This window comes from Dendrobates tinctorius, unplaced genomic scaffold (assembly GCF_039654945.1).
Source record: "Dendrobates tinctorius isolate UK_male_01 unplaced genomic scaffold, ASM3965494v1 ptg000126l, whole genome shotgun sequence".
Taxonomy (NCBI): Eukaryota; Metazoa; Chordata; class Amphibia; order Anura; family Dendrobatidae; genus Dendrobates; species Dendrobates tinctorius.
This window is the reverse complement of record NW_027361794.1, coordinates 3,180,280-3,207,580: the sequence shown is the minus strand read 5'-3', so window position 1 is coordinate 3,207,580 and position 27,301 is coordinate 3,180,280. Positions and strand designations below refer to the sequence as shown.

Genomic DNA, 27,301 nt, shown 5'->3' with positions numbered 1-27,301 from the left:
TAGTTTTGCGCACAAACACCACTCTAAACTATAGGTTTGGGTGAATAATAAAGGTTTATTATTAAGTTTAATATATATATCAAGAAAAATAGAAAAATAGATTGCACAATGCCCAAGATATTTTCACTCGTCTGGAGATGCCTATTGAAAAGAAGGTCACAATGGTAATCACCCACAGCTGCTATTGCACTTGGTTCAACTATTGATAGAAATGCTGTAAATAAAAAAGCATGCAAAAAATAGAAAAAACACAGAAAGATAAGAGTTATGATTGCACTTGATCCGCAAGGCCGTATATGGCCTGGCTGTGTTCAGAGGACCATATACCTGTAAGGAATAGGTGTAAAGCTGTCAATCCCAACTAGTTCCTCCGTATCAAACAAATAGTCCGAACACTAACTTCTAAACTTAGGCTACCGGGGTTCTCCTCACCGTTAATTGGCACCAGCTTCTCTTGTACCACCGAGAGAACGTGCCGCTTTGGTCTTCAGCAGCCTGCAACAAGCTTGGATCGCAGCTCATCACGTGACCCCCCTCCGCATCATGCCAGGTCCTGCTTCCACCATCGCACACTAGCCGGGACGCAGATACTGATCAAGCTGACTGAGATTGCTTCACCTCAGCTGGCTGCATTGTTATTTGGATCTGTTCTTTTGGATATTGTACAAGGTACTTTAAATCAATTTGAAGTTAGTGTTCGGACTATTTGCTTGATACGGAGGAACTGCCACCGGCCGGGGCAGCTTCCATGTGACTTCAGTTAGCTACTTAATTAATTTCTCTCCAACAATTCCTCACAGCCTATTTGCTATATTCAGCAATAAGAACCCTTATAGGACTACAACAATCTTGTGGATTTCATCTTCCATGTGTGCATGTTTGTGTATAAGACGTATTTCTTTATATACATTCCTTAGCTTAAAAACAATTTTTTGAGACAATTGTCCTAATATATGTGCTCAAGTGAAGATCGGTGATCCTGTACTATTGTAACTACCGCCCTTTCTTTCTGCATTTTTTCTAGGTGGGGTTGACAGCTTTACACCTATTCCTTACAGGTATATGGACCTCTGAACACAGCCAGGCCATATACAGCCTTGCGGATCAAGTGCAATCATAACTCTTATCTTTCTGTGTTTTTTCTATTTTTTGCATGCTTTTTTATTTACAGCATTTCTTTCAATAGTTGAACCAAGTGCAATACCAGCTGTGGGTGATTACCATTGTGACCTTCTTTTCAATAGGCATCTCCAGACGAGTGAAAATATCTTGGGCATTGTGCAATCTATTTTTCTTGATATATTAAACTTAATAATAAACCTTTATTATTCACCCAGACCTATAGTTTAGAGAGGTGTTTGTGTGCAAAACTATCTTTATCCTATTTATTTATTCTATTTTGACAAAATAGTGGTTGTCTATTTTCGCTGCACTATATATCAAAGCGCTATTGAAAATACCTTTTATTAGTAATTAGATACCTGTCCACTTTGAAACACTGGAGAAAGGATAGGTCTTGGTTCTTATCACTCCAGAGTTTTAGGAAAGGGTGAAGAACCTCAAAACCCACAATTGCTAGGTGAATTACAGAAGCCATTTCTCTAGCCTACTTAGCAAGTGGCAAGATGGCCCCGTAATGTCTCAAGGCTCGTTCTACTCGAGCCATGGCATCCTCCTGGGCAGAGAGGTCAGATGACTCATTAGAAAACATCTATAAGGCAGCAACCTGGTCCTCTCCTCCTTCTAACTTCTATATGCACTATAGACTGGATGTGGGTTCATCCTCCAACCTCACCTTCGGGCAGGGGTGCTCCAGGTGGTAGTCCCACCTTAGATTATTATATTTCTCTGTGAATCTTTGTGCTGTCATGGGTGATTGATAGTCTTAGCTACTTACCGGTAACGTGATTTTTTTGGAACCCATGACAGCACCCTTATATTCCCTCGCATTACGTGTGGGTGAGCACTACTTTCGCTTGCGTTGTGTTTCCACACCTTTAGTTTATTAGGTGGTGTTAGTTGTTTTATGATGTTTTTATTAATAACCATTGCAGGTCCTTTCATGCTGTGTAATCCAACTTATGCGAGGGAGACGTGCCCCCTCTTTAGCCTGTAGGTTTCCTGTGTTTGGTGGGCGGATCCCCTCTCTCATAGTGCTGTCATGGATTTAGAAAAATCCTGTTACCGGTAAGTAACTAAGACTTTTGAGTCCCCACTCATGGACCTGAGTGGAGACTTTTTTTTTTATTTTGCGAGATGAGTACAAGATTTTATTGGAGTTCTTTTCACCTACATAAGATTGTTTGGTGGCAGTTTGTTCATTCTGCCTCCCAAATATTGGAATAAACGGTTGAACTCCAGGCTCTACTGGTTCATCCTATGAGGTTTTCTATTAGACTGTGAACTGTCATTGCCCTGGTGAATAATTGAATCTTTTTACATAGCTTGCCATTTTTACTGACAATTTAAGTAGAAATGTTAGTAAAATGTGAAATTCAAGAATTTTTTTATTCCGAAATAATAATTGGTTTTATTCTTAGCAGATGACTGTACCAGGAGATCAGAGGAACAGCTGACATCTTCAATTTTAAAATCAGATTATCTTGAGATCCCACAGGATACAATTGAAATGAATGCCATTACTCCAGATATACTGTCGTCTCTTCACAGCAACGATCTGTCATCTGATCCTTTGAAACAGGTCCTGTCTTCTGCTTCATTATCGACTACTAAGGAAAATCAAAGTCACAAAATAAGCATTAAAAAAAGAATTGCTCCAAAACCAAAGAAGCAATTTTCACGTTCAGAATATGGAAATAGATTTCCCCTCAAAAAGTCTTCTCTTAAACATCAAAAAACTCACACAGTGAAGAATAGATTTTCTTGTTCCAAGTGTGGAAAATGTTTTAATCAGAAAGGGCATCTTGATAACCACCAGAGAACTCACACAGGGGAGAAGCCTTTTTCATGTTCAGAATGTGGGAAATGTTTTAATCAGAAAGTGCATCTTGGTACACACCAGAGAATTCACACAGGGGAGAAGCCTTTTTCATGTTCAGAATGTGGGAAATGTTTTAACGGGAAAACGCAACTTGTTAGCCATCAGAGAACTCATACAGGGGAGAAGCCTTTTTCATGTTCAGAATGTGGGAAACGTTTTAACGAGAAAACACAACTTGTTAGCCACCAGAGAACTCATACAGGGGAGAAGCCTTTTTCATGTTCAGAATGTGGGAAATGTTTTAACCATAGAACATCTTTTTTTAATCACCAGAGAGCTCACATAGGGGAGAAGCCTTTTTCATGTTCAGAATGTGGGAAATGTTTTAATCTGAAAGCACATCTTGATAACCACCAGAAAATTCACACGGGGGAGAAGCCATTTCTATGTTCAGAATGTGGGAAATGTTTTCCCCGGAAAGCAGAACTTGTTAGGCACCAAAGAAGCCACACAGGAGAGAAGCCTTTTTCATGTTCAGAATGTGGGAAACATTTTAAACACAAATACGATGTTGTTGTACACTATAGAACTCACACAGGGGAGAAGCCTTTTTCCTGTTCAGAATGTGGAAAATGTTTTTTGAAGAAATCCTTTCTCCTTAGTCACCAGAGCAGTCACACAGGGTAGAAGCCTTTTTTTATTGAATGGCTCATCTTTCCCTCTCCAGAGCCATTACTGCCTCACCACAACGTAGAAAAAGAAGCAGTCTTATCCCTCATGATGCCTGACAGCTCAAGCCTGTAAGTCCTGCACCATCTTCTCCTCTCTTAATGTCAGCCTTAAAAGAAAAAAGCTCAACCAATCTCCCTGTACTCTTGCCAAAAACAGCAGTGCTTGCTTCACAGTGAAATTAACCCCCCCCCCGCCATAGCCACAGGAGATTCTGATATGGGGAACGCCATAATTGATTTGAAATATCATATTGTATGTTTCCCTACTAATCAAGACATTGAAAAATATATAAAGAGGCTTGAGATCACATACAAAACTAAAATATGTTCCCTCACTTATAGAATAGTCACAGCTTACTGAAAGGTACAGAGATTACAGGATGATGTCATACCAGTTTTGAGCCATCAAAATGCTCATAAACGCTGGAAATTCACAGTCAACAAATAAACAGTCTGTTTAATATGGTTGATTACCAAGAACATAATAATATCCAGATAAGCGGTATACCTAAAAGCATCAATGAACAAGCAATTAAGTCAACAATGTAAACATTCAATAATATCTTTGGTGATCCTATTGATAAGGAGCTGGAGATTGATATACACTAGGCAATCATGGCCCAGATCCTGAGCATCCAAGAGCCTCAATCTGTCACACATTTTTTCAGTGTAAAAGAGGCCATTATGAGGAAATCAAGAGAGTTTGGTCCATGTTAATTTCAATGGAAAACGCATACAATTGCTCACAGAACTATCCTGAATGACACTTCCTAAAAAAAGGGTATTGAAACTACTACTTGATGCCATATACCCAAATATGGACTGAGTTAATGGCTTTTGGGTTTTCATTGGCTATAAGCCATAATCATCAATATTAACAGAAATAAACACTTGAAATAGATCACTGTTTGTAATGACTTTATATAATGATTTTCACTTTTTGTTTTGAAGAACTAAAATTATCATCAAATGCTGGCCTACAGAAATGTACAGTGGGTACGGAAAGTATTCAGGCCCCTTTAAATTTTTCACTCTTTGTTTCATTGCAACCATTGGGTAAATTAAAAAAAAGTTCATTTTTTTCATTATTGTACACTCTGCACCCCATCTTGACTGAAAAAAGCAGAAATGTAGAAATTTTTGCAAGTTTCTTAAAAAAGAAAAAAACAAATATCACATGGTCATAAGTATTCAGACCCTTTGTTCAGACACTCATATATAAGTCACATGCTTCCATTTCCTTGTGATCCTCCTTGAGATGGTTCTACTCCTTCATTGGAGTCCATCTGTGTTTAATTAAACTGATAGAACTTGATTTGGAAAGGCTCACACTTGTCTATATAAGACATCACAGCTCACAGTGCATGTCAGACCAAATGAGAATCATGAGGTCAAAGGAACTGGTCAAGGAGCTCAGAGACAGAATTGTTGCAAGGCACACATCTGGCCAACGTTGCAGAAGAATTTCTGCAGTACTCAAGGTACCTAAGAGCACAGTAGCCTCCACAATCTTTAAATGGAAGAAGTTTGGGACCACCTGATGTCTTCCTATACCTGGCCATCCAGCCAAACTGAGCAATCGTGGGAGAAGAGCTTTAATAAGAGAGGTAAAAAAGAAACCCAAGATGACTGTGGCTGGGCTCCAGAGTTGCCTTAGGTAGATGGGAGAAAGTTCCACAAAGTCAACTATCACTGCAGCCCTCCCTAAGATATACGAAAGTATTCATAGAGTTTGCTAAAAAACACATGAAGGACTCCCAGACTATGAGAAATAAGATTCTCTGGTCTGATGAGATGAAGATAGACCTTTTTGGTGATAATTCTAAGCAGTATGTGTGGAGAAAACCAGGCACTGCTCATCACCTGCCCAATACAATCCCAACAGTGAAACATGGTGGTGGCAGCATCATGCTATGGGGGTGTTTTTCAGCTGCAGGGACAGGACGACTGGTTGCCATTGAAGGAAACATGAATGCGGCCAAGTACAGAGATATCTTGGATGAAAACCTCTTCCAGAGAGCTCTGGACCTCAGACTTGGCTGATAGTTCACCTTCTAACAAGGCATAGACCCTAAGCACACAGCTAAAGTATCAAAGGAGTGGCTTCAGAACAACTATGTGACCATTCTTGACTGGCCCAGCCAGAGCCCTGACCTAAAACGAATTGAACATCTCTGGAGAGACCTGAAAATGGCTCAATAAAGATAAGCAACGGCCGACAGCACATCGATATAGGTATGCCTGCTCCAATCCAGTGGCCCAATTGGAAAACAGAACAATCCATGCATGCACATTACATAAAATGGCAGCCTTATATAGTGTGGTGGCAGATGCACACCAATCATTCTCAAGGTACTGCCCGCTTTAGTCAAATATACAATACATGGAAAGACATACGGATAGGGAATTTAGATTGTGAGCCCATCAGGGACAGCGATGATGTGTGCAAACTGTAAAGCGCTGCGGAATATGTTAGCGCTATATAAAAATAAAGATTATTATTATTAAATATATCATAGAATTGCTCAACATATATATTTATAAAAATATATTCAGTGTCAGATCATAAATCTCAGAAAAAAAAATAAGATTAAAACTACATAAACAATCATCAGTGCAAAAGACTAGCCAATCAAAATAAAACAAAATCGCTGATATAGAAATCAAATCCCAATCAGGACTCATCCCGAAGTTTACCTAAAGTATATAAAACCAATCCATATCAATGTCATCTTTGGCACTCAAAACGCTAAGGTTACTGATTAATCAGAGCCACTTACACTAGTATCCTGTATTTAAGACATGTTTCCATGCACTGGCGCCCTGCGCGCATGCGCAGTAGACCGATGACGTCAGCTGCCACATGACTATGTTACATGACCACTCATAAGCTCAGCGGTCAGAGCGCCCTTACAGTGCGGAGAAAAATCGTCCAGCCATCACCATAGTAATTTGATCACCTGACCACATCTAAATACAAGCTGTACTATTTAAAGCCTCACGCTACATGGTAATGAGTATTAAGCAAGACACTATTACCGGTCATATCCATGATGACAAAGGAAATATATATACGAAGCACTAACCTCATTTTCTTAAAGGAAAAGCAAGAGAGAATACCAGTCCCCATTTTTTAAATTATTTATTTAAATAATTAAAAAAAACCAGCGTGGGTACCCCTCAATTCTTTATAACCAGCCTTGTTTTAACTGACAGCTGAGGGTTGCAGCTGTGAGTTTTGCCTGGCTGGTTATTAAAAATACAGGGGGACCCTTGCCAGGTTTTATTTTTAACTAGAAATAGGCCCGATGCTATCGCATCAGGCTTCCAGTGAAATTAACGCCGCGTCGTTACCGCACATGCGTGGGTAGAGCGCGCACTTGTGGCTGTTACTGCGCATGCGCGGGAATAGCGGTGACGTGAATGTCACTTACACAGGCGCAGTTCATGGCCTTGCTGTTACTGTACCTGTGTGGGAATAGCGGAGATGTGTATGTCACTTGCGCAGGCGCAGTTCGTGGCCACGGTGCCTTATGGGATTCGGGGACAGCCGCCACTGGCGATTATATATGTAGATTATATATTTACAGCACAGGAGTGGCTTATGAATACTTGCATCCGACGCTCCTGCTCTCACAGGGCAGTTTCACACGTCAGTGTCTCTGGTACGTGTAGTGACAGTTTTCTCAAGTACCGGAGTACCGGAGACACTGACACATGTAGACACATTCTAATGAATGTGTCTATGCAGATGTCAGCGTGTTTTCACGGACCATGTGTCCGTGTGCAAAGCACGCTGACATGTCCGTTTTTACAAGTCAATGGGTCTGTGTAAACACGTACCGCACACGGATGCTGTCCGTGTGCGATCCGTGTGCATTTTTAAAAGTCAAAGGGTTAACATTGAAACTAATTTTTCAAATACACGAACACGGACAGCACACGGAGAGCACACGGATGGTACACGGACATACGGATAGCACGGATGTCACACGGATGGCCTACGTATCCACACGGGCACGGATAGCTCAGGTACCGTTTTTTCCGGTCCTGGAATTATCTGGACGTGTGAAACTGCCCTTATTATCGGCTGCAAGTGTCAGATGATGGGAGTGGTAGGTCCATCAGCTGACACCAGTGACAAGAGGTAAACTTTATACCTCCAATCAGAGCTGAGTGCTCACACTGTCTTTTGACAGTGTGGGAACCACGGCTTACTTACCGGCGAGGATGATTTCCCCACCGATCAAAAGCAGTGTTTGCCACGTTGTCATGCGACAAACACACGGTGTTCGGGAAGCCGAACCTGAACAGTAAAACGGCTTCCTGGTGAAGTCCGTGTTCGGTGTGCATGCCTGAGCAGTAGGTATTCGGTGCGGATGCCGATCTTTACTGTTCGTGTTTGCCCATCTCTAGTGCCAAGTCCTACTGGAGAATGAAATTTCCATCTCCAAAAAGCTTGTTAACTGAGGGAATGCATGAAGTGCTCTAAAATGTCCTACTATATGGCTGTGCTGACTTTGGTCTTGATAAAACACTGCACCTACACCAGAGGAAGACATGACTCCCCAAACCATCACTGATTGAGAAAACTTGTATATATAAGAAATAGGGCGCACAATTGATGTAGCAAATGGAGGGAGGTGCAAATTGGTAGTAAAAATGTATGCTGAAAAGAGAAGAGAAAGCACTACCATAACATGCACACTACACCAATTAATAAACAAAGTAGTGAAAACAAGGCTTTATTGGTACACACAATAGAAAAGTGCATAATAAAACACAATTAAAAACAAGGACCCAGAACCGGGTACCTGCCAATGTGCAGACATGTCGCATAATATAATACAATACAAAAAATCATGCTGGAGACCCAATGAGCAAATATGCAATGCAAAGAACAATGCTTGCTTAGGCTAAGGATAATGCGAAAAATCCATCAGAGTAACATAATATATAATTGTACTAGCTGCTGAACTGCCAGGCTGCTTCAGGAGTAGGAACCAGAAGATTGCAAGTCATATATATAATAATAAAGACCACTATAAAAAAAAGGTTCACAATAATAGTGTAGATATGATCAATCCCACAAATGAGCATACAGAGATGAATGCATTCCAGACCATAGCATATAGGCTAAATGTAGCCACAGAGCAGCAGTCACAATAGACCTGGGAGCAGTAGCCACAATAAATGATTCATGGTGAGAGCATAAAAGGATTACCAAACCAAAATCATACATACACAAGGAACGGCAGGACCCGTCCTGGGGACCCGAACGGTGGCCCCACGCGTACCGCCGTAGCAGGTGCGGCTTCGTCAGGGGAAGCACAGAGGAATGACAGAGAACGTTGGTACGGTCAGCAAGGTACTCCCTCAGCATTTTCCTTTGTACTCTTTGTGAGAGTCCCCCGTGCCTCTGGGCCTGTGCGATAGGAGGGTCTGAGAAAACTCTCCCCGAACTTTGCCAGTGTTCCACTTCCTCTGCTGGATTGGAATTATGTCTCTCTCACCTGTACTTCTTGCTTGGGCAACAAACTGTGACCTTTCATATAGGAATTTTTGTAATAATTCCGCAAGAGTGCCCCTCTGGTCCTCCAACATTTTAGTACACCTGTCTGCCTCTGGAATAAGAGATATAAAGTTCTCCTTGTAGCATGTTTCTAGAAGTGTTACCAATCAGTATTGGCCGTCACCCAAAATTTTGAGAATGCGAGGGTGACGGGAAAGGCAGCGTAACATAAACTCAGCCATGTGTGCAAGACTGCTAACAGTCAATACTTCCGTGTCCTCACCAAGAGGACGACTGATCATGCTCTCCTCCTCAGGCTTCCATGACTTTCGACTAACCTCAGTAATATCATTGTAAAAACATCATTGTGTTAGTGCCGCCCTCACCGCCTCCGGTCCTGGGTCCACCGCTGCCAGCACCTTTTTCCCCGCAACCGGCCCTGGGTCCGCCGCTGCTCCCACTCTGCCGTGTGCCTCTCGTCTCCCCACACCTCAGCATGCAGCATCCCTGCGCGTCCCTCCACTTCCGTCGGACGCGCACAGTGTCTTTGCGCATCCGCCTTAGGGCCAGGCCACGCGTTCCATCACAGCCCTTATTCCCCTGCATTACCTAACTCGGCAGCACCACCTGCCCAATGGGAGACAGCCACAGGGTATTTCAGGCCGCCCTCCCTTAGTGGAGGCGCCTGACTATTGTGTTCTTTACTTTTACTTAGGCCACCGCTTGCCACCATTTACTACTTGTTACCTAACCAACCCAATGTGTCTTCCTCTATGTCTTCCAGTGCCTGCTCCAGTCCTTCGTCCTCCTGGGGTCCTGCTCTGTCTCTATCTCCACATAACTTTTGCCTCCATACCTAATCCAACTCCTGGTCTCCATCTCCCCAGTCTCTCCCAGAATCCTTCCCTGCTTCCCCGTCTCATCTCTGTTCCTGTACGTCACCCTGAGCCGACCCCTGGTCCTGGAAGCCATGGTACTTGAGCCTGCCCCTAGCAATCCCTGTATAGAGGTAGGTCCCATCTGTTGTGCTCGCTCGGGGGAGGTTCAGTACCACGGTCCAGTGGGTCCACTCTTGGAACTCGCTGCCTTCGGCGTAACACATTGTAAATATATTCTTGTGAATACACCCCTGTAGTTTTTAACTCCCCCACCTCATTGTAGATTGTATGTTGTCACGAGCAGGATTGTTTTTTTGGGGTTTAATTATTGTTATCGTTGTTACTTTGTGTAGATTGTAAGCTGTCACGAGCAGGGTCGTTTTATTTCAGTATAATTATTATATTATTGTTATCGTTGTTACTTAGGACTGTTGTGTTTGAAACTGTTAAACTGCAAATATTTTTCTGTGGCGCTCCTGAGGCTCGGTCGCCACAGAGGTACTGCACCTTCTCCTAAGGTGTAGTGCCCCACCGTCCAGGTAAGGTGGGAACTCCTTTCCTTGCTCCAACACTCGAACCCCACACAACAGGGTAGGTCTGCACAACCACATTGCGGCTCAGTGCTTAGAGAGTAGCAGAGCACCTTTGGTGGTTCCCTGCTTGGAACACTGGATGTGCTGGGAGGTGGGTGGAGTTAAGATACATAAAAGAGCGGGAAAGTGTAGGATGACAGGTCAGTCTGACAGGAGTGAGGATCCCTGGAGGAAGGGATGGAGGAAGGAGTGCTGCAGCTGCCTCAGTGATCTGAGCCAGCTGGCACGGGAAAGGAAAAGAAGGAGAAAGACGTAGATCTGAAACCTAAGCTTCCATAAGAGAGAGAAAGACAAGTACGGAACGAAGGAGTAAGGAGAACAGAGAGGACGTGGGTTAGAAGAGGAACCCTGCCTATAGGTTCTCAGCGCAAGGCCGGAGCCCAGTCCCCGAGGTTGTATGGATGCTTATGGTTCTGGAGCAGACACCGGTGGAGTAGTTGGCTGTAAATGCACTACTCCCATCTAAGACTTGAGGCACAACAGCAACTGGATAGGGACTCAGGAGAAGGGAGTCCCCGAAGCAGGCTATAGCTGTCTGCCATACAAGTAAGAGTTCTTGGGAACATCAGTCAGGAGGAACTCCAGTGTAACTCAGTACTAAGAGATCTTCACACTTTAAGGCGCTATAGAGGAGTCGTTCAGAAAGGTACATGTTGGCGGAGTGTTGGAGAGGAGCGTTCCATTTTGCCTGGGGGTTGATTGAGTCTCTGACCCGGAGGACACGGCCTGGAGGAAGGCACCTGTGTGTGTACAACGGACTGTGAGTAAAGCTTTGGAACTACAAGCCCCGGTGTCCTCCATTCATTTGTGCGCTAACACATTCAGCACCGCTATAGCTGGGTACCATTCTCCACACCGCGTGCACCTCTCCTCTTCCATTGCATCCACGCTGCCCTGGGGCTACAGCTTCACCTGTGGGGAGCTACACCATCTATGCTGCAACACACCACCAGCCCCAGAGGATCTGCATGCAGCGTCGGCCTAACATCCTACTTGCCGAACACCACAGGTGGCGTCACAAACTATTCCATTCCACCATTTACATTCCCCCATTGATTTGGGCACCCAGGGCCAAGGACCGGGTCGCCGCTGCTGTGACACATCCTGCTGACACCGGCCCGCTACCGAATACCCCACAGCCCTGGGAGGGCGTCCCAACTTGGCGTCACAAACAGGATGTCGAGACCTGATGCCCTCGGGTTCTGTGTGCCTGAGGTTTGTTGGACTTTTGAAAATGTGCAGAAGACCCAATTTAGTAGACTGTGACATGAATATTAAAAATGGCCGCTGGCGCGGAGAAGAAGGGCGTGAAGAGATAGGAGGTCCCAGGAAAAGACCGCGAAGAGTCTTGGGCCTCCCCTGCCTGAATTACTATGTGACAGCAACATGGCCCACCCCCGAGGGGTTCGTATACTGGCTTGGTATGGAGGCGCTGGAAGAAGACGCCGCCCGCGAAAGGAGGAGCAGAAGAAGCCAGTGGCGGGAAAGGGGCCGAGGCAGGAATAAGAACGCCAGAACGCCATTTTGGAGAGAGGGAAGGAGGCCTGTAGAACGCGCGGAGGTTAAGTTGGATCTCCCTGGTGCCATGGCTGAAGGCTCCGACCCCGTCTCCGAGATGAGCCGCCAGCAACTAGAAGATGACATCACCCAACTGACGTGCCGTCTGCGACTGAGGCAGGAGGCTTTATGGAGGCTGAGCAGGCCGCATGCCCAGGAGGGGCCTACACCACCGGCACCTCTGGACCTGGTACCTTCACCAACGGTACCTGCCACCGCTGCACCGGACTGTCCTCAGGCAGCGCCAGTGTACACCTCCACACTGTCCATACAGCTGGTCGCGGCCTGCCCGGAGGAGTCACCGGAGACCCTGGGAGCCGAGGCCGTGCTCTCACCTGGACCTGACACGGCTGCGCAGGTCCCACCAGAGACCCCTGCAGACCCGGAGCTACCATCCGCTCCACCACCGCCGGCACCCACACCAGCCATTCTGGTGGATATCCCTGCAGCGGCCCACCGTCTCAAGCTTGCACCGGAGCACCACCAGGAGGCCCCAGGTATGATTGCAGCCCCTGCACCTGGGAAGGCCCTGGGGTGTATGCCCGTGGTAGCGGCAGGACAGGTCGTGCTGGACCTTGTCTGGGACCGGGATACTAGTCCCAGGGGGGAAATGTCTGAACCCCTAATGGTGGTGCCGCGGGCCCCAGTGGGTAAAAGCAGGTCCCGGGAGGAGGAAGAGAAGGCTGAGGCCTATTGCCAACAGACCATCCGGCAACTGGCGGCTGAACACCGGGAGAGGGAGCAGCATCAGCTAGCGGTACTAGGCCCAGATCTGGATGGGAAGGAGATGGCCCGTGCGGGTCGCTATGGTCCCCGGGACTCAGCTGGATGGGGACAGGTCCTCAACGTGAACCGTGAAAGGGGGTTTGGGTTTGGCCGACCTCCAGAGGATCTCTGACTTGTTTTTCAGCCGGAGGGACGTGGAGTCTCACCTCCGGAAGGGACACCCAGCGCGAGACCTGCAGCCAAGGGAATATGTCACCTATACCCGGCATGAGCGCCTACGCGGTTCGTACGCTTTAAACATACGCCGTATACCGGAGGACTTATTGTCCACGTACCTGAAGGAGAAAGTGCGTGTATCCCCACCGGTACCAGTCCCCACCTCTGCGGTACCCCAAGCAGCAGCAGCATCTCGGCAGAAACCCCTTACTGCTCCCATTGGCCAGAGTGTACCAAAGGTACAGAAAGCCACAAGCTTCACCCCACTGGAGGAGGAGTATATGAGGACTGTAGATGCGTTCTTTTCATCTGGTAGCAGTTCCCAAACAACTTCCAGAACCCCAGGAGGGGACCAGCATTAAAAATTTGCAGGAGGAACTCCAGTGTAACTCAGTACGAGGAGATCTTCACACTTTAAGGCGCTATAGAGGAGTCGTTCAGAATGGTACATGTTGGCGGAGTGTTGGGGGTTGAAACCCAAAGTTACAGAAAAAGGGCGACATCAAAGTGGGAGAACTAAGTCTGAGTCTCCAGATGTCCACTCCTCTTCCTCATTATCAGGTGGCAGGTCTCTGTTAATTAGATCAGCTTCACTACCTCCTGCCACCACCAGAGGGAGCCTGGAAAGAGAACTAACAACTCCTGTGTCAGCACAACCAGCTCCCTCACCAGACACCAGAGGCAGACCAGAAAATGAGTTCACAACAGGAAGGTATGTGTCACTGGGATGGCAGCTCCCTGTGATGTAGCCCGGAGTGTTTTCTTAAGTAGTTGTTGCTCACATATGGGTCCAGGCTATGGGTAGCTTTGAGAGTTGGGAGAGTCGGGCTACCCATGTACCACACACTGTGGTGAGGGGGCTCACTGTACCCCGTTTTGGCTGAAGATGTGTGTTTGTGAATCTGCAGGACCTGTGATGAGGTCATGATCATGTGACTAGCCATGTGATTGGTAACTGGGAGTGGTTACAGGCTATCCAAGGAAGGTGTGTTGCACAGGTGTGAGAGAGTGCTAGGAGTCTGTCAGTGTGGACAGAGCTCCCATGTTCCAGGCTGGGACGTCGCATAGCCTGGGGAAGCCGTGCCGGGGAGTCCGAGCCAAAAAGAGCGGACGGTCTTGAAAACCATATGATACGTTTCAGATCCATAACATAACCTTTTCTCTGCTGTGGAACTGAAATGTTGCCACATGGGCTAATAAAGAGTCCACCCCTCCCCGCTTTCTCAGGGCCCCGGACACTTGCGATACTTACCTCTTCCCGCTCCTCCACTGCGGCGTCTTCTTACTGTGATGTTTCAGGTCAGAGGGTGCAGTGACGTCACGTCTGTACTCCCTCTGCCTGAACAGTCACAGTGCAGAAAGCCGGAAGACGTCGACGTTTAGGAGTCCGGAGCAGAGCAGTGGCCAGCGAGGAGAGAGCAGGATTTTAGGTTTTTTTTTGTTTTTTTTTAAATGTTTTGAGCAATATATGGGTCCCATCATATACTGGAGCATCATATACTGGAGCATAATATAGGGAACATTATGTAGTGAGCATCATATGGGGCCTATTATACTGAAGCATAATATGGGGCCCATTATATACTGGAACATCATATGGGGCCCATTATATACTGGAACAGCATATGAGGCCCATTATGTATGGAGCATCATATAGGGCCCATTATATGTGGAGCATTATATGGATCCCATTCTGTTTGGAGCAATATATAGGGCCCATCATATAAAGTATGGAGCATTATATGGAACTTATTCTGTATGGAGCATTATATGGGGCCCATTCTGTATGGAGCAAGGTATGGGGCTCATTATACTGTATGGAGTATAATATTGGGCTCATTACACTGTTTGGAGCATTTTATGAGGCTCATTATAGTGTTTGGGGCATTATATGGGTCTCATACTGCTTGGAGCAATATATGGGGACCATTATTCTGTGTGGAGCAATATATGGGGATCATTATTCTGTATGGAGCATTATATGGCACTCATTATTCTGTATGGAGCAATATATGGGCCTCATTATTTTGTATGGAGCATTATATGGGGCTTATTTTTCTGTATGGAGCAATATATGGGCCTCATTACACTGTATGGAGGACTATGTGGTACCCATAATACTGTATGGAGCATTATTTGGGGCTCATTATAATGTATGGAGCATTATATGGGGCGCATTCTGTATGGAGCATTATATGGGTTTCATTATACTGTATTGAGCATTATATGGGGCTCATTATACTGTATGGAGCATTATATGGGGCTCATTATACTGTATTGAGCATTATATGGGGCTCATTATACTGTATGGAGCATTATATGGGGCTCATTATTCTGTATGGAGCAATATATGGGGCTCATTATTCTGTGTGGAGTAATATATGGGGCTCATTATACTGTATGGAGCAATATATGGGGCTCATTATTCTGTATGGAGCATTATATGGGGCTCATTTTTATGAGTGGAGCAATATATGGGGCCATAATACTGTATGGAGCACTATATGGGGATCATTATTCTGTATGGAGCACTATGTGGTACCTATAATACTGTATGGAGCATTATGTGGGGCTCATTATACTGTATTGAGCATTATATTGGGATCATTATACTGTATGGAGCATTATATGGGGCTCATTATTCTGTATGGAGCAATATATGGGGCTCATTATTCTGTGTGGAGTAATATATGGGGCTCATTATACTGTATGGAGCAATATATGGGGCTCATTATTCTGTATGGAGCATTATATGGGGCTCATTTTTATGAATGGAGCAATATATGGGGCCATGATACTGTATGGAGCACTATATGGGGATCATTATTCTGTATGGAGCATTATATGGGGCTCATTATTCTGTATGGAGTAATTTATGGGGCTCATTATTCTGTATGGAGCATTATATGAGGCTCATTATACTGTATGGAGCATTATATGGGGCTCATTATTCTGTATGGAGTAATATATGGGGCTCATTATTCTGTATGGAGGACTATACTGTTTGGTTTCTGACCTATTGTACAATAGTTATCACTCATGTAATGCAAGAAGTGAAATCTTTGACATTGTATACCTATATTTCTCTGCTGTATCTGTGCATTATGAATTGTGGTATGTGCTAAAGGGGCCACTGAGACTCTTTCACCTGGGGCCCACAAAAACCTGAAGCCGGCCCTGTATGACTTGCACACTACCCACTTTTCCTGTCTTGTTGTTGAAGAGGTGACATTGGGCTTTGAGAGGGTCAATATTGGTTTAGTATTTTTAACATTACTATGGCCAAATAAAAATAAAATATTGGAAAAGCTGTTTAAATGCATTATCCCATGTAATCCTCTCTCCTTTGGATAGGGGATAACTTTTCAATTGCTGGAGATCCGACTGCTGGGAACCCCATGATCCTGAAAATTGGAGCTCTGTAGAGCATCATGTAAATGCAGCTGTGGTCGATCATACGCACTGTGGCGGCATTCGCATGTGGCTCTTCAAACAACTCCTTTTAAGAGAGTGAGGGGCACGACAAAGTATAGCAAAAATTCACTGATCAGGGTGAGAAGTGTTGTAGTTTGTGGGCTGGTGGGGTTGGTATGGCAGGACTGCTTTTTTGTCCTAGTCCGGCCCTGACTGGGAGTCTGTATGTGGGAGAGACCAGGCAAAAACTCAGAACAAGGATGAATTCTCATTGCCACACAATAAGAGAAAAAAGAATGGATCTACCTGTGGCAAAACATTTTTGTATGCCTGATCACAGCACCAAGGACATGAAATTACTGGTATTGAAAGGTAAATTCACATCTCAGAGACAAAAAAGTCTGGGAGTACAAGCTCATGATGACCTTTGACACTCAATGCAGGAATGAATGTGTCGCATGGATTTAATGTCTTTTTACATCAATTAAGGAATTTGCTCCTAAGACCTTGTGGGGGCATCAGAACATATTACGAGACCCCAATCAGAGGACAATAAAACTTTCCTTATCTAAGAACTGGTCCAATATTTATGTTTTTTCCTTCTCCCATAATGATAGCTCTGCTTCACGTCACTTGTCTTATCAATCGCGTTATTTCTGTGCCATGTTGTGAATAAATATGTGATTCTTCAGATTTTGTATTAGTCAATGCCTCATGAAGAAACCTGAGTAGTCTCAAAAGCTTGCAATGTGTTACCATCTTTTCAGTTAGCCATTAAAAGGTATCAACCACTGAGGACTCTCAATTCTGAATATCCATTTTTTTTTTAAACATTCCAAAAATTCCTGTGAAACACCTGAAGGGTTAATAAACTTCTTGAATGTGGTTTTGAGCACTTTGAGGGGTGCAGTTTTTAGAGTGGTGTCATTTTGGGTATTTTATAACATATAGACCTCTCAAAGTGACTTCAAATGTAAGGTGGTCCCTAAAACAATGGTTTTGTAAATTTTGTTGTAAAAATGAGAAATCGTTGGTCAACTTTTAACCCTTATAACTTCCTAACAAAAAAAAATTTGGTTCCAAAATTGTGCTAATGTAAAGTAGACATGTGGGAAATGTTACTTATATTATGTATTTTGTGTGACATCTCTGTGATTTAAGGGCATGAAAATTAAATTTGGAAAATTGCGAAATTTTCTACATTTTTGCCATATTTCTGTTTTTTTCACAAATAAGCGCAAGTCGTATCAAAGAAATTTTACCACTGTCATGAAGTAAAATATGTTATGAGAAGACACTGTCAGAATCACTGGGATCCATGGAAGCGTTCCTGAGTTATTACCTCATAAAGGGACAGTGGTCAGAATTGTAAAAATTGGCCTGGTCATTTCTATAGTAGAAGCTGGATCAATCTTTCCTTTTCCAGTGAGAAGGGATTGTTCAAGTAGTGGACATCCCCTTTAAACATCAAAAATCTCACACAGAGAGAAACTATTATACCTACTGTATAGTGTGAAAAATAAGTTACTAGAAAATTGTATTTTGCTGACCAGCTGAACCATCATATTAATAGTCCTTGTAAGGGCTTGTCTTGTGCTTTGTTGTTTGTATCAGATACATTCTGCATTTAGCCTAGCGAGGGACAGTTGCATGAGCAGGGGGATTGGCTGAAATGTATAGCAGCAGCAGTTAGCCACATTTTTTTTTTTTTGGGGGGGGAGGGGTGAAAAAATAGACTATAGTGTTATCCATAGTGTATTACATGCTTTGTGGTGCATTTCGGTGGTATATAACACTCCAAATAAGTGTTGAGAAATTTTTCGATTGAATTTGTAATCCATACTCTTTTACATGCTTTATGTTACATTATGGTGATAGTAAAGAAAAAAAAAATTTGCTTTGACTGCTGCAGGTGGCCATTTTTGTTTTTTTTAAATACAAAATTAACTCGGTTTACACAGACGTAGTAATTTGAAAATTTGTAACGCGTGAGGTAAGGGACAGGGAGTTGGAGGTGCTAATGATGGTGCACATAGATGTCGAGGAAGTGGGACAGATGTGACTACGCCTGTTGCTGAAGCACAAAAACCGCGCCCATCCACATCACATAGGTTCCTGTCCCACTTTGCAGGAAGGTAAGGTACACCACTTCTGAAGACAGAACAGTGCAAACTCGGTTGGAAAGCAGATAATGCGTCTAGCATGCTGATCTTCCTTCCATTTTCAGTCCCAGGTGATGAGTGATACCACACTAGGACACTCCGAGAAGCTCTTTACATAATTTCTTGATTGTGACCTATAAACCTGCATATTACAAGAGGGACAAGAAGACAACTCCTTCAACACATATGCCGTACGTGTACGGCGCATGTCGTATCTTCCCCCTTTGGTGTGGGCTCCAGCAGCAAGCTCACATCTTTCCCACGACTTGTCAGCTGTTTTGAACAGCTGATATATACCCACAATAGCCGCAGGTGGAATCGCGATCCACTCGCGCCTATTAACCAGTTAAATGCCGCTGTCAATTTCTGACAGCAGCATTTAACCCCTTTCCTACATTAGACGTACTATTCCGTCCATGTGACCGGGGACCTAAGTCCCAAGGACGTTATAGTACGTCTAGCGTGATCAGCTGCGCTCACTGGGGAGCGCAGCTGATCGCGGCCGGGTGTCAGCTGATTATCACAGCTGACACCCGGCACTATGTGTCAGGGACGGTCACGGACCGCCCCCGACATGTTAACCCCTGGCACACTGCGATCGAACACGATCGCAGTGTACCAGGGGTTTAGGTAAGCATTGGGAGGGAGGGGGCTCCCTCCGTGCTTCTGTGAGACCCCCACAGCAGGGCGATGCCCAACGCTGCTGTGGGGGTCTCCTTCCCTGCAGGTCCCCGAATCCAAAATGGCAGCGTGGACCTTCGGAGGCCTGCAGGGAGGTGGCTTCCTCATGCCTGCAAAGCGCCGCCATGAGGAAGCCTGCAGCACTGCTTGTGACAGATCGCTGATCTGTCACAGCGATCTGTGATGTGACAGATCAGCGATCTGTCACATGACAGTTATGTCCCCCCTGGGACATTGTAATAAAGTTAAAAAAAAGTGTAAAAATAATTTATAAAGAAAAATCGCTAAATAAATTTAAAAAAAAAAAATATTCCCTAATAAATTCATTTTTTGAAAATAAAAAAAACAATAAAAGTACACATATTTGGTATCGCCATGTCCGTAACGACCGCCCTATAAAACTGTCCCACTAGTTAATCCCTTTATTGAACCCCTTAAAAAATAATAAAAAACAAAGCAAAAAATAAAGCTTTATCATCATACCGCCGAACAAAAAGTGCAATAACGGGCGATCAAAAAGACAGATATAAATAACCATGGTACCGTCGAAAACATCATCTTGTCCCGCAAAAAACGAGCCGCCAAACAGCGTCATCAGCGAAAAAATAAAAAAGTTATAGCTCGCAGAATAAAGCGATGCAAAAATAATTTTTTATAGAAAATTGTTTCCATTGTATTAAAGTGCCAAAACATAAAAAAAAGACATAAATGAGGTATCGCTGTAACCATACTGACCCAAAGAATAAAACTGCTTTATCAATTTTACCGCACGTGGAGCCGTGTAAACGCACCCCCCAAAAGAAATTTATGAAACGCTGGTTTTTGTTCATTCTGCGTCCCAAAAATCGGAATAAAAAGCGATCAAAAAAGGTCAAATGCCCGAAAATGGTACCAATAAAAACGTCAATACTTCCTGCAAAAAATAAGACCTAACATGACTCGGTGAGTCAAAATATGGAAAAATTATAGCTCTCAAAATGTGATGCATAAACTATTTTTACAAGAAAAAGCGTCTTTTAGCGTGCGACAGCTGCCAAAGATAAAAACCCGCCATAAATAGTAAATCAAACCCCCCCCGTTATCACCCCCTTAGTTAGGGAAAAATAATAAAATTAAAAAAATGTATATTTCCATTTTCCCATTAGGGCTTGGGTTAGGGCTAGGGGTGTGTTGGGGTTAGGGTTGGAGTTAGAATTGGGGGGTTTCCACTGTTTTGGCACATCACAGGCTCTCCAAACGCAACATGGCATCTGATCTCAATTCCAGCCAATTCTGCATTGAAAAAGTCAAACGGTGCTCCTTCCCTTCCAAGCTCTGCCATGCGCCCAAACAGTGGTTTACCCCCACATATGGGGTATCAGCCTACTGGGGACAAATTGGACAACAACTTTTGGGGTCCTGTTACTCTTGGGAAAACAACAATTGGGGGTGAAAAGATCATTTTTGTGGAAAAAATATGATTTTTTAATTGTACGGCTGTATGTTATAAACTTCTGTGAAGCCCTTGGGGGTTCAAAGTGCTCACCACATATCTAGATAAGTTCCTTGGGGGGTCTAGTTCCCAAAATGGGGTCACTTGTGTTTCCACTGTTTAGGCACCCCAGGAGCTCTCCAAACTTGACATGGCATCCGATCTGAATTCCAGCTAATTTTGCAGGGAAAAAGTCAAACAGCGCTCCTTCCCTTCCGAGCTCTGCCATGCGCCCAAACAGTGGTTCCCCCCACATATCAGGTATCGGCGTACTTAGGACAAATTGCACAATAACTTTTACAGTCCAATTTCTCCTGTTACCCTTGGTAAAATAAAAAAATTGAACCTGAAGTAATTTTCTTTGTGAAAAAAAGTTAAAATGTTCATTTTTTTTTAAGCACTCCCAAAAATTCCTGTGAAGCACCTGAAGAGTTAATAAACTTCTTGAATCTGGTTTTGAGCACCTTGTGGGGTGCAGTTTTTAGAATGGCGTCACTTTTGGGTATTTTCTATCATATAGACCCCTCAAAGTGACTTCAAATGTGATGTGGTCCGTAAAAATAAAATGGTGTTGTAAAAATGAGAAATCGGTGGTCAACTTTTAACCCTTATAACTTCCTGACAAAAAAAAATTTTGGTTCCCAAATTGTGCTGATGTAAAGTAAACATGTGGGAAATGTTACTTATTAAGCTTTTTGAGTGCCGTATCTCTGTGATTTAAGGGCATAAAAATTTAAAGTTGGAAAATTGCAAAATTTTCAAAATTTTTGCCAAATTTCCATTTTTTCACAAATAAACGCAAGCAACATGAATGAAATTTTACCACTAACATGAAGTACAATATGTCATGAGAAAACAATGTCAGAATCGCCTAGATCCATTGAAGCGTTACTGAGTTATTACCTCATAAAGGGACAGTGGTCAGAATTGTAAAAATTGGCCCGGGAGTTAACGTGCAAACCACCCTTGGTAGTAAAGGGGTTAAAGAGCACTTCTGGCTATCGGAACAGAAATACGCACATCAGTGACCCCCGTCACATGATCATGGGTCACCGGTGTGTTGGCATAACAACCGGAGGTCTCCTGGAGACCTCTATGGTTGTCAGTGCTGGATTGCTCTGAGCGCCACCCAGTGGTAGGTGCTCATTGCAAGTTAGTAATTCAGCTACATATAGGCGATCTGATTCCCATACAGATGAAGACTTTAGTGTAGGTGAGGATTGGCATTAGGATAGGGTCCTGGAGTTTGAGAAACGCCTTAACGTGGCTTCCAGGTACACATAAATTGGCCATTTTATGTGCTAAGTTTTCTCAATTTTTCATATTTCTAAAGCAGTAATGCAATTCATTTTTCATATTTCATGTTTGCATGCTATGGTGCTACAGAGTGCTTCCTTTTTTGTCTGAGTGTATACGAGTTGGTGACTCTAGGTTAAGCACCTGTTCATATTTAGTTTATGCTTGGATGTGACGGTCAGTTTCTTTTTAAATCAGTTACACACAATGGCGTGCTTGGCCAGTTCACCACAGCTCCAACAGCACAGGAGCACACAGTCCATGTCTCTCCTGACCCACCACTCCTTGGGTCTTGACATTTGATGTTCTCCCCCTCCCTCCTATTTCCAGACCATGGTCCCTTTAAAACATGTGTGCTGCTCAGTTTACCTCCAGCAAATAAAATTCAGGTTAAACAAGGACATTTCACAAATCTTATCACAGTCCCCAGAGCAGCCACACACAGTTTACCAGCAGACTATAGCGCACTGTCTCATCATGAGATCTGAGTCCTGCAATCCAGCAGAAGGGGCGCATCAGGGGCAACAAATACTTGGAGGGGGAAAATAAAAAACAAGTATCTTGCTCAACTGCAGCCGCCTTGACCACATTAACTTCTGGGCTCCTACTCACGGGACTCAGAACAGTCCCTCACAGCATTACAGGGCTCCTGCCCTTAGGGACGCAGAACAGTCCCAAATTTTCTGTACTTGCAACCGGCACAATTTAAATTCACACAGGGGCAAGTTCCATTCACTTCCCCTTTTCAGCATCGGAGGGCGTACCAGGGAAGCATCCACTGGCTCCTAGTACGCCACTTCCCCTTCGGTCCCGTTCTCAATCAGCAGGGCTCCGTGCCCCTGCTTCAGAGATCCTTGCTGGCACCTCATGCTCTGGGGTACAAGAGCGTGCAACGGTAGGCCTCATCAGCTCTGAAGGCCTCAGGTGCAGTGTTTCCAGCATATGATCCCAGTCCATGTACGCCCGCATTTCTGCGTCGTCCTCCGGAAGGCAGCAAGTCCATGGCTATCGCAAAGAAGCCTCTGGGCCCTCTTTCCTTGTGGAAGGCTACCCGGTCACCTTCCTGCAGAGGTCGTTGCTAGCGCACAAAGCAAGCGCTGACAAAGACCTTATCAAAGGTCTGAGACTCTCTAATGAATCTGTACCCCGTAGCCTGATTGGTGTACACAAGGATGCCATCTGTCTCTTTGCCAGCCATGGTTCCTCCTCCTGGCTGCCGTAGCTCCTTCCAAACCTCCTGCTCCCACTTCTTCCTCTCCATCACCCCAGCAATCCAGGCCTCTTGCCCGGACGATGGGAATGGCCCCTCACCTTGTAGTTGTTGCCGTGAGGGGGTCGGGGGTGGAGATTCGCCGAGAGATGAGCCACGCACCACAGCCTGGGGCCAAGGGTCACAGGGGTGGATGTCCACATTTTTTGGCCGGGGTTCATGGGATTGTACATCTGCCGGTGAAAGCAGGGGCTCCGGGGATGGTGACAATAGGTTAGGAGAGCAGGACTCTTGGTGACAGGGAGCATGGAGGGTGGCGCGGGCTCGACCAGGGGCCAAGGTTCCAGAATCGTTGGTCGAAGAACACTCACCGCGGGCTCCGATATGGCCGCTGCGCTGTTACCAGTGTTTTCCTCCATTGTAACCTCCTCCGGATCCGTGGACAGTGATGGAACTCCCTCCGGGTTCTCAAATCTCAGATTCTGCAGTGAGGAATCCTCGGAGCCGTTCTCCTGTCTCTGCCATGCGCTGGACTCTCCTTCCTTGCCATCTTGGTCCTCCCGGACACTACACTCTGTCTCTGGCAGCTGCCAGAGCGCATTCTCCTTTTTCCTTCTGCAAAAGTTCTTGATCTTGTTGACTACACCAAGTTGTAATGGGGGCCAGGGTGTCAGTCATGGCGAGGGGCTTTGGTGTTATTTAGTGCTTCACCCACCTGTGGGTCAAGAACCTCTTCAGTATCCAGGTCTTCAATCCATCGCAGGCACACACAAATGTTATCAAAGTCTGAGTTAATTTTTCTCACAACTTTACTTAACTTGTTCATCTTCATAACAAGTATAGTCCAGCCATCTTCAGCATTCAAGAAACAGTTAAGAAAGCTCAATTCCCTGCACTTTCACTGGTCTTTTCCTTCCGCTCAAATTCCAGCACCGTGGCTTCCAGACCCACAGCTCCCTGAGAAATCCAGATATCCGATACTAGGTGCTCCCCGTCCACTTTCCCCATCCTGGGCGAAAAATCAGGTTGCCTCTGCAGAACCTGTTCAGACCGTAGGTGCCAGACGTCACGAGAGGTAACCCACAGACTAGCCCCTTATTCTTCCAGGTTGCCTCGCTTCCCAAGTGCTCCGAAGATCTAACATTTCCAGACCTTCGTTCGGTTCTCTCTCTGTCTCACACTCAACAAGAACTCCCCACTTTCTTCTAGAACAACTCTGTTCCCTCTGAACTAACTCCTCCCACCAACTATCCTATTCGTCTAACTAGTTAACTATTTCTATCTTATCTAACATCTAAATCTACCTATCCAACTCCATAGTGCCCCCACTGCACTACGCTATATTCTTACCAATGCTGACCTATGCAGACGTACCACTGCCACTAGATGTCCCTACTTCTATCCCTAACAGACACAGATATAACCATCAGTACATCAATCTATATCAGGACAGTGTCAGCCATTATCATACTATACAGTATACATAATAAGCACATAAAACGTACCCGTTTCATTAGGCAGGCATGCACAGGAATGCAGGGCCCAAATCAGCCATCAGCTCACCCCCTACAAATACAAAAGCATGGACTGGAAGGCAAGCTAGGGCTATAAAGACAGGGAAGGCGGATCACATGAGCAGAAACAAGGCAGCAGGCTCGATCTTGAAAAAGGGCAATAAAGCACCACAGATGAACAGGGAATCCAGAGTCCTGACAGATGACTATTTTCCCCCGGGATCAGTTTGAGAGGAAAAGTGGCCCTCACAAGGGTCACTAAACTCCTGCAGTCCTGCAGTGCCGTTACCTCCCGACAGTTCAAGTTCATGGAACACGCTTGAGGCCCCTTGTTGGCTGGAGAGTTCACACTGCAGGTCGGATATGCATAATATGAACCAGCATCCTATGCTGCAGTCTTTCTGCTCGGGGGTCAGGGGACAACGGGCGGCTATATGTCCTGGCCCGTGGCACCTCCAGCAAATAACATCACCCATAGAAAACTTGGGCACCACCTCCCCCGCTCTTTGGACCTTGGTCGCCCCGCCCCCTTTTGGGACTCCCAGTATGGAGTGGGCTGCCTTCCCATGGAACCTTCAACCCCCTGGTACCTCTCGACCAGTCCGATCAGTTCATCAGCATTCTGGAGATCACCCTGGGCAACCCAAGTCTGTATGGGCCTCGGTAGGGAATGCAAAAACCGTTCCATGACGACCAGTTCCACCATCTGCACAGGCGTAGAGGACTCTGGCTGCAGCCACTTCTGGACCAGGTGCAACAGGTCAAACATTTAGGAGCACGATGGTCTGTACCTGTGATACGCCCAGCGGTGAACCCGCTGTGCCTGGAGAGTCAATGTCACCCCCAAGTGTGCAAGAATCTCAGCTTTTAGCTTGCCATACTCTTTGGCGTCCTGCACAGCTAAATCATAGTATGCTTTCTGGAGTTCTCCCATCAAGTATGGTGCCAGTACCTCTGCCCACTGCTCTGGCGGGAGTTTCTCCCTCTCAGCGACCCTTTCAAACACCGTCAGGAAAGCCTCAAATCACTCCCGATAGTTATTTTCTGCAATGCCCGTCTTACGGCCTTCCGGACATGGGCGTCATCAGCTGGACCTGGGGTTGGGATGCTCGTCCTGCCTTGGATGGTGGTTGCCAGAAGCTGCTTCTGCTGCCATTGCTCCTGTTGGCTCTGCTGGATCTGCTGCAACAACAGCCTGTTGGTCTCTTGCTGTTGCTGCTGTGACTGGATCAGGTGTTTCAGCAGGTCCTCCATTTTGTCTGGTGGTGCTAGCTGGCTTGCGACAGACTTATTCCAGGACATGCAATCCCTTCTGTAGCAGTCTCACGTCTGTGTTGGGAACGCTGCTGGGAACTCTCTCCACCAAACGTAGGGGTTGTACTCACTCAGGTGCAACTGGAGGAAAATAGGAGGCACATTCCTTTAAAAGTTTATGTGGGTTTATTGCTTCATAAACCCAGAAGCAAAAACAAAGTAAACAGCCTTTAGAGCAGGTAAAACAAAGTATAAATGTCCATAGCAGGGCTCTGCTCTGCCAGGCCTGTGGGCACACAGGCTGGGGTAATGTCCAGTACTCAGGCTCGGTCTGGAGCCAAACACAGGAGGCCTTCTACCTCCCAACACACAGCCCATGTATCAAACAGCCTCTATTATATATGCTGTAACCACACCCAGACATGAGGTATGTGTGTAGCCAGACCCGCCCATCTCTCATTAGCTGCCCGCAACCCGGACCCAGGTCCAAAAATTGAACATCTTAGTGCTTTCATGCTCTAGAGAAAATTCTCCGGGTTACATCACAGAGACAAGACCTCTCTGTGACACATACCTCCCATTGACTGTGCGACTATTAGTCACACTAATGACAGAATGAAAGCTGTTTTTAAAAATTATGGTTATTCCACAAAATATTGATTTAAAACATTAGTATTGTTTCTAAATGATTGTGAACTTGTTTTCTTTGCATTATATGAAGTCTGAAAGCACTGGGATTTTTTGACCATTTTTCTTTGTCAGAAAAAAAATAGAAAATTTATTGTTTGGAAATTCGGCGACATGTTGTCAGAAGTTTATAGACTAAAAGAACAATTTACATTTTACTCAAAAATATACCTATAAAGAGAAAAATCAGACAAATTGAACATTTGAAAGTGGTGTATTAATTTTTGCCAGGGCTGTATTATATAGAGTCATTGCAGAGTGATCTATTTCAAGTATTTATTTCTGTGAATGTTGATGGTTATGGCTTACTGCCAGTGAAAACCCAAAAGTCATTAAATTAGAATACTTTATAACACCAGCTTGAACAATGATTTTAAAATCTGAAATGTTGGCCTACTGAAATGTATGTTCAGTAAATGCACTCAATACTTGGTCAGGGCTCCTTTTGCATCAATTAC

At 44.9% G+C, this 27,301-nt stretch overlaps 2 protein-coding genes across 2 annotated transcripts in view; both read left to right on the top strand.

Annotated features, from left to right (window-relative positions):
• Positions 1-27,301, top strand: part of LOC141047236 (uncharacterized) — a 351,306-nt gene that overhangs the window by 121,651 nt on the left and 202,354 nt on the right. The window lies entirely within an intron of this gene.
• On the top strand, positions 1,360-4,573 carry LOC141047264 (uncharacterized). Its single transcript, XM_073542270.1, has one exon. The coding sequence runs from the start codon at positions 2,630-2,632 to the stop codon at positions 3,626-3,628; it is 999 nt and encodes a 332-aa protein (XP_073398371.1). The 5' UTR covers positions 1,360-2,629; the 3' UTR covers positions 3,629-4,573.

Excerpts from the sequence above, each read along its gene's own strand:
- LOC141047264 (XM_073542270.1), top strand. The coding sequence starts at position 2,630 with ATGAATGCCATTACTCCAGATATACTGTCGTCTCTTCACAGCAACGAT.